Here is a 7,886-nt window from a genome sequence, read left to right as displayed (position 1 = left end):
TATTCTATTAAGAGATTAGAAAATTATTGAAGAGATTTAGAAAAAAGAAAAAAACACTTAAACCAGACTAAGGTGGTCTACCAAGCTGGTCTCTCATACAAGTTTCAGCAGATTAAGAATGTGTTTGATCTTTTGACTTAAGGTCAAATAAACATTCATTACAGATTATTGACAGAGAAAAAGTGAAATTGAAGTCTTTGTGAGGTAACAAGAGAATAAACTATAAGCTTGTCATGGGTACGTGTATGTTTGCAGAGAGAGCATGAGAATGCAGCATTCAGACTGTGGACTCTTTGTAAACAGATATAGTTAGTCATTAACATACTTTAAACATAACATCCTCCATTTCGGTTTCTTATTTTTCCGAATGTAAGTAAATAATAATAATAATAATTGAAGTTTAGTTAAGTCATGCAGTCATGAAGTATTGATTGACTGATGGATTCTGCTAAACATCTGGATGATATTAATGCAATCCCAAATGAAATTCCAAATCGGATTGATCGTAACTTCTATTTGTACAGTGCAATGTTTGTTGGAGTTCAGTTAACTTGCTTTATAGACTCTTCATGCTGTGCTGGCCAGTTGGATTATTGACAAAGCAGAGGCAGATTAAAGTTAAAATCCTTTAAATGCTTTGTATTCATGTGTTTTCCAGTAAAGTTATTATTTGAGGACAAATCCGACCCCTAGCTGCCCCTGTTAAACAGTTTGGAACACGGTAAGAATTATTTTTGTGTTATAGTTTATGAGTTTAAATGTAAATGATTAACTGTTTTTGGTCTTACTTAATTATTACTACACTGTAAAAAACAACCTATAGAATTTACTCAAAAAAATTGTTGTAACAATTTGCACTCACTTTGTTTGAGTAAATTATATCCTATATATTTGATTAAAAAGTACCTAAATTTAATTACTATGATAAAGTAAAAAAAATTAGGTAAGGTCTACCTATTTTTTCATAACTAATTACTTATAAAAAAATGAATAACATTAACCCTATTGGTATTAAGGCACAGATCTATTAAATTATTATTAATAATGATAAGCCATTAAGAAACATTACATATTACTTATTCAGAGAGGGTTGAATAAGAAAATAGTCATGCACAAGATTGCATAAATTGCTTGCTTTATTGACCAAATAACATTCTGTAAACATTTAAAACTAATTATTGGACGTATAATAACCCCAATACATTTCAAGTGAAATACAACATATCATAGTTTTACATAAAGCTTCTTGAACATATTATTTCATAAAACAAAATAAACCAAGGCTTCATGAGATGTTAAAAAACCATTAAAAGCAAGATTCCTAAATACTGTTCTTCACGTTATCATTAGAAAATTAAAGAAGACAATAATATGAGAGGAAAAACTGATCTCATTTACCTCAGTAGACTAGCATGCTATATCGATACAAACAAACATTTCAACTTCATTTAAAACTTATTAAGTGCAAAAATACAACTTCATATTATGCTATAACTCACAGTACACGTGCATAAAACATTGAACACTAACAAGAAGTACTTACATTCAATTTTAAGTGATTCAACTTCATATACAAGTCTCATATATAACATATGAACTCCGAAATACTTTTTTGAACAGACATTAAAAAGCGAAAGGCAACGTTAAGTATATATCCGTAAATGATAATAATAATAATAATAATAATAATAAAATGGCTTCATAAATGGATCCCTTCTAAAACAAAACTCAATATATTAACAGATAAATGCAAGAAAACTTTTACAGTAATTATCTAGCATCGACAGCTTTACCGTTGTTTGTTTGTCTGCTCGACGCCCTCCCGTCTGTATCGTACATCAACCGTCCGCTGCTCTCTCTCGTCACGTGGCTTGCTCAAGTTCAACCACTCATATTGAGCAGCTCCGCTGTTCACGAGATTCAGACATGTAAATAATAATAATGGAAGTTAATATTTTAATCATAAATATGGATATTTATTCGTATTCACAGGTGCAAGAACTGGGCGATGTTTCATTCAAAGCTAACCTGACTGACATATTCTAACCTATCAATCTGTCAACAACAGAGACAGAGAAGCACGCAAATGACTAAACTTCTGGTAGATTTTACAGTTAACCAACTTAACATTTCCATTCATGATGATATCAACAAGTTAAATAAAAACTTACCTGTCAACAAACCTTAGTTCTCCCGCCGATATGATATGAAAAAATGGTGACTCGAGTCCCGCCTGGATGTTGATTCATGCGCACTTTGCGGTGCTAAGGCCAATATTTTGGGGTATATGTTACTTATTTTTTTAGTATTGCAGTTATTACTGTTAAAAATTGGATAGTGAAGGTAGAATATACCCATTATTTTTTATTTTACTTGCTAGCTTATATACTTAATTAAATTATAACTAATTTTCATGGGTTAAATTTAACACCCTCCAGAGTAATTTTTTACAGTGTACTTATAATTATTTTATTGTTTTATTGTTGTTACTACAATGTATTTTTGAAAATATTAAATTGACAACAAACAAAATCAATATTACTACCAGGTTTTTACCACATTTCTAAATTCTAGTCTACTTTGTGATACAACAGAAGGTTAAAGCCTCAATAATATTTACCTATGGGTTTTGCTTAAATTAACACAATAACATTTTGAACCAAGCTTAAAAATAACTAATTATTTACCCATAAATCTATGGGGTTTTTGGGACCCTGATCATAAAGACCATTCTAGCACACATTCATACTAAAATGGGAGATTTTAAATCTTGTTGTATTTACAGGATCTATCGCCATGATGAGGGACCTATTCCTTTATATTTCATTACTTGTTATATTTTGGTCGGACAGGGCACTCTGCAAGTCAGGTGAGGTCACACCTCTAGAGTAAGCTTATTTAGATTATGAATTGTTTTAAAAGTTAATGAATCCAAACAATTGCTTCAATCCTCAAAACAATCTGATGTATCCTGTGGGTCTGTTTTGGCCAGTGTTTTCTAGCAGCCCTAAAGCACACATGCTTTTGCGTTCAAGAAGAGCAAACACTTTCATGGAGGAGCTTAAAACGCCATCACTGGAACGTGAGTGTAAAGAGGAAGTCTGTGATTTCGAAGAGGCGAGGGAAATCTTTAATAACAGAGAGGCACTGGTTGGTCATTTCACCATTTAAACGTAAAGTTTAATTTAGAAATAATTTTTCTCTAATTGATCTTTTTCACCCGCAGATGGAATTCTGGACAGTGTATGAAGGTTAGTCTCATCTGGTTTGTAAAACATCTTTGTAAGTCATCATAACCAACACTCATTTACATGTGTTGTGCGCTCTTAGATGGAAACCAGTGTGACTCGCATCCATGTGTTAATGGGAAGTGTGTGGACCTGTTTAAGGATTACTCGTGCATCTGCAATCCTGGGTTTGAAGGGAGACGCTGTGACCTGCGTGAGCTATTTGGTTTCTTTATTTAACTTTCATGTAGCTCCATGTACAAGTAGCTTAATTGGTGAAGCAATGCATTTGCTGTGCAAAGGTTGTGGCCTTGATTTTCAGGGAACACATATAAACAAATGCATACTCGTGTGTGCAAAATGTGTAAATGTAAACTATACAGAGCATTATTTTATGTAATCTATATAGGTAATTTGAGTTGTAGTGTAGTCAACCACAAATTACTGGTGAAACATTACATTTTGACCCTTTTTTTAATATGGTGTGCCTGATTTGGGACGTAAAGGTCAGGGTGTATAAATCTCGCTACAGCTTTATGTTTATTTGTCCTCAGGTAGCACAGCCACTAACTGCTCTGTGAACAATGGGGACTGTGATCATGATTGTCGTAAGACTGAAGATGGTCTCGGTCGCATTTGCAGTTGTATTAAAGGATACCAACTCCAAGACAATTCTAGAAATTGTGCCCCCCAAAGTACGTTTTTTGCATTTTAATGGTCAACACATACACACAATTTATGTAATGCAGTTTAACAAAATACATAGCCTACAGTATACACATGGTAAGCACATTTATTTGCAAAAGATTTTTTATGGTCTTCGTGAATTTATTTCATTTACAGATGAGGCTTCATGTGGGCAGATTCTGATTACAAAATCATCCTATTCTAAACAGCAAGTGATAGGGTTACAGCCTTGGGTTGTAGGAGGTGAAATTGGTAAAAAGGGGGAGAGTCCCTGGCAGGTATTTACTTACATTTTCTTTAAACATAGTTTAAACAGTTATCAACTCACCTAGACATAGTTTTGATAATTGTGCAATTTATAATGCATTTTCACAGGTCCTTATATTAAATCACGCGGGCGAGTTTCACTGTGGTGGAGTTCTGATTGATGAAAACTGGGTTCTCACTGCTGCTCACTGCCTAGAGTCAAGCTCACGTTTCGGTGTCAGACTGGGTACTTATCTTTGTGAAACACTATCCTTTGACAGTATTATCCTCTATGTCCTCTCTTAAGTTCACATTAAGCTTATGATGCTTACAGTGCCAAAGCCATGCTTTCACTTTAAAAAATGCTGGGTAATTTTTTGTTGGGTCAAAAAGGGACAAATTTAACCTGCGGGTTAAATTAACCCATTAAATGTCAATAATGTATTTGACCCAACAATGGGTTAAAACAACCCAGCTTAGCTTAAACTACAACTCAACAGGCTGGGTTTATCTCTTTTTGACCAAATACCGGGTTGAAAATAGCCCAGCATTTTGGTTGTGTATATACTGGTGCTGCATGGTCATATAATTAGAATATAATCAAAAAGTTGATTTATTTCACTAATTCCATTCAAAAAAATGAAACTTGTATAATTTATTCATTCATTACACAGAGACTGATATATTTCAAATGTTTATTTATTTTACTTTTGATGATTATAACTGACAACTAAGGAAAATCTCAAAATCAGTATCTCAGAAAATTTGAATATTGTGAAAATGATCAATATTGAAGACACCTGGTGCCACACTCTAATCAGCTAATTAACTTAGACACCTGCAAAGGCCTTTAAATGGCCCCTCAGTCTAGTTTTGTAGGCTACACAATTATGGGGAAAACTGCTGACTTAACATTTGTCCAAAAGACGGCCATTGACACCTTGCACAAGGAGGGCAAGACATAAAAGGTCATTGCAAAAGAGGCTGGCTGTTCACAGAGTTCTGTGTCCAAGCACATTAATAGAGAGGCGAAGGGAAGGAAAAGATGTGGTAAAAAAAAGTGTACAAGCAATAGGGATAACCGCACCTTGGAGAGGACTGTGAAACAAAACCCATTCAAAAATTTGGGGGAGATTCACAAAGAATGGACTGCACCTGGAACTACTACACACAGTTGTATGCGAGACCTGAGTTTCAGCTGTCGCATTCCTTGTGTCAAGCCACTCTTAAATAGGGCTGGGCAAAAAATCGATCTTTCGATTAATCGTTTTTTAAAACGTGGTCGATTCAGAATCGATTCTCAAAGAGCAGAATCGATTTTTTTTCTTTCATATTTATTTCTGCAAATATTGAACAAAAGATTAACATTAATGAATTACTAGTCTTCTTCACTAGATGTCACCCTCTTTTTTGTCTAGCGCATGTTACCAAGGAGCAAGAGGCAAGCCTATCATTCATTCATTCAGTGCTTTAAATGGCGGTTTCAGGTGCTTCATCGATTTTATTAAATTACCTACTTGTAGCCTGCTGTTCACTGTTCTTTTTATTAATATAGTATTTGTATTAAATCTATATTCATTGAGTTGAATAGAGTATAAAAACCGGTTCGAGAACCAGAATCGAAATCGAATCGATTTGGTAGCTTGTGAATCGAAATCGAATCGATCTGGAAAATCTGAATCGATACCCAGCCCTACTCTTAAACAACAGATAGCGTCAGAAGCGTCTCACTTCTGGACTGCTGCTCAGTGGTCCAAAGTTATGTTCTTTGATGAAAGTAAATTTTGCATTTCCTTTGGAAATCAGGATCCCAGAGTCTGGAGGAAGAGAGGAGAGGCACACAATCCACGTTGCTTGAGGTCCAGTGTAAAAGTTTCCACACTCAGTGATGGTTTGGGGTGCCATGTAATCTGCTGGTGTTGGTCCACTGTGTTTTGTAAAGGTCCAAGGTCAATGCTGCTGTCCACCAGGACGTTTTAAAGCACTTCATGCTTCCTGCTGCAGACCAACTTTATGGATTTTCCAACAGGACTTGGCACCTGCACACAGTGCCAAAGCTATCAGTACCTGGTTAAAGGACCATGGTATCCCAATTCTTAATTGGCCAGCAAACACGCCTGACCTTAACCCCATAGAAAATCTATGGGGTATTGTATAGAGGAAGATGCGATATGCCGGACACAACAATGAAGAAGAGCTGAAGGCCACTATCAGAGCAACCTGGGCTCTCATAACACCTGAGCAGTGCCACAGACTGATCGACTCCATGCCACACTGTATTGCTGTAGTAATTCAGACAAAAGGAGCCCCAACTAAGTATTGAGTCCTGTACATGCTCATACTTTTCATGTTCATACTTTCACTTTGCCCAGATTTCTTAAAATCCTTTATTTGTATTGTTCTTCAGTAAAATTCTAATTTTCTGAGATACTGAATTTGGGATTTTATAGGCATTGTAACTTTCTTCGAATTCTAAATCTATTGGATAATTGTAATTTTATTGTAATAATTTTACATTTGTTACACTGACGCTGTATTTATTTGTTGACATGGTGATGTGTTTGAGGGGTGAAGTTGGCAAAAGCTTTAGCAGTTCCTAAACTGCTTTAAAGGTTATGAAATACAGAACAATAAACCAAAGAGTTATTTCTACCACAAACCAACATACCAGCAGTATGAACTAAATGGCAACTTTTAACCATGTTCTTTTTCTCCAGGTGACTATGACCGGTTTAAGCTGGAAGGATCAGAAGATACCCTTCTCGTCGAACAGCACTTCCCACACCCACAATACAATCCTATCACACTGCACAATGACATAGCTCTTTTGCAATTATGTAGACCAGCAAAATTTTCCAGATTCATCCTTCCAGCATGCCTTCCTAGCCGTGACTTGGCAGAGCAGGTGCTGCATCGCAACGGCACTCTGACGATAGTCACTGGCTGGGGCAAAAAAAATGAGACAGCTCGTCGATACAGTCAATTTTTAAACTTCATTAAAATTCCACTTGTAGATGTCAAAGAGTGTTCCAAGCATATGATGAACAATCTGACGCAAAACATGTTATGTGCTGGTGAGCTGGGCAAGGTCAAAGATGCTTGTGGAGGAGACAGTGGGGGTCCGATGATGACCCTGTTTCATGATACATGGTTCCTGTTAGGTCTGGTGTCCTGGGGAGAAGGCTGTGGACGCAGAGACAAACTGGGCATCTACACTAAAGTGTCCAGCTATTTGGATTGGATAGATAGTGTTCGTCAAGGGCAGGTTAAGGCGGGTGTAGGCAAGTTCGGTCCTACAGAGCCGCAGTCCTGCATAGTTTAGTTCCAACCCTAATCAAACACACCTGAACAAGCTAATCAATGTCTTTAGGATTTAGACATCAGGTTAGATTATCAGTGCTTAGGCTAAAATATGCAGGACTGCGGCTCTCTAGGACCGAACTTGCCTACCCCTGGGTTAAGGTCTAAAGTTTAGGTCTCTGACATGTTTCTTGTTCTACCTGTCATTAAAATTAAATGCGTCAAAGAGGTCAATGTGCACCCTTAGTAAAATGATTTACGTGTAAAGCACAATGTTCCTGCTACTTCATTGTCTGTATGATAAAGGAAATTTGACTGACAGTCAGTAAACACATTCTGTGTTTTAATTAAGTTTAACATACATTTGCATAATCACATTTTTGCATATTGCAACATGAATAATGTTACTATGTGATTATTTCATTA

The 7,886-nt window shown here is 35.9% G+C and overlaps 1 protein-coding gene across 1 annotated transcript; it reads left to right on the top strand.

Moving 5' to 3' along the window:
* Positions 1-285: 285 nt before the first annotated feature.
* On the top strand, positions 286-7,794 carry proca (protein C (inactivator of coagulation factors Va and VIIIa), a). The gene is made up of 10 exons (XM_065275896.2): positions 286-369; positions 659-721; positions 2,786-2,869; positions 2,993-3,150; positions 3,227-3,251; positions 3,331-3,441; positions 3,782-3,922; positions 4,071-4,192; positions 4,290-4,407; positions 6,878-7,794. The coding sequence occupies exons 3-10, from the start codon at positions 2,797-2,799 to the stop codon at positions 7,480-7,482; spliced, it is 1,353 nt and encodes a 450-aa protein (XP_065131968.1). The 5' UTR covers positions 286-369; positions 659-721; positions 2,786-2,796; the 3' UTR covers positions 7,483-7,794.
* Positions 7,795-7,886: the final 92 nt, after the last annotated feature.

The sequence above is a fragment of the Paramisgurnus dabryanus genome, chromosome 6 (assembly GCF_030506205.2).
Source record: "Paramisgurnus dabryanus chromosome 6, PD_genome_1.1, whole genome shotgun sequence".
In the NCBI taxonomy this organism is placed as follows: domain Eukaryota; kingdom Metazoa; phylum Chordata; class Actinopteri; order Cypriniformes; family Cobitidae; genus Paramisgurnus; species Paramisgurnus dabryanus.
Note: the sequence above shows the minus strand (reverse complement) of the source record. Positions and strands in the feature narration are given on the sequence as shown.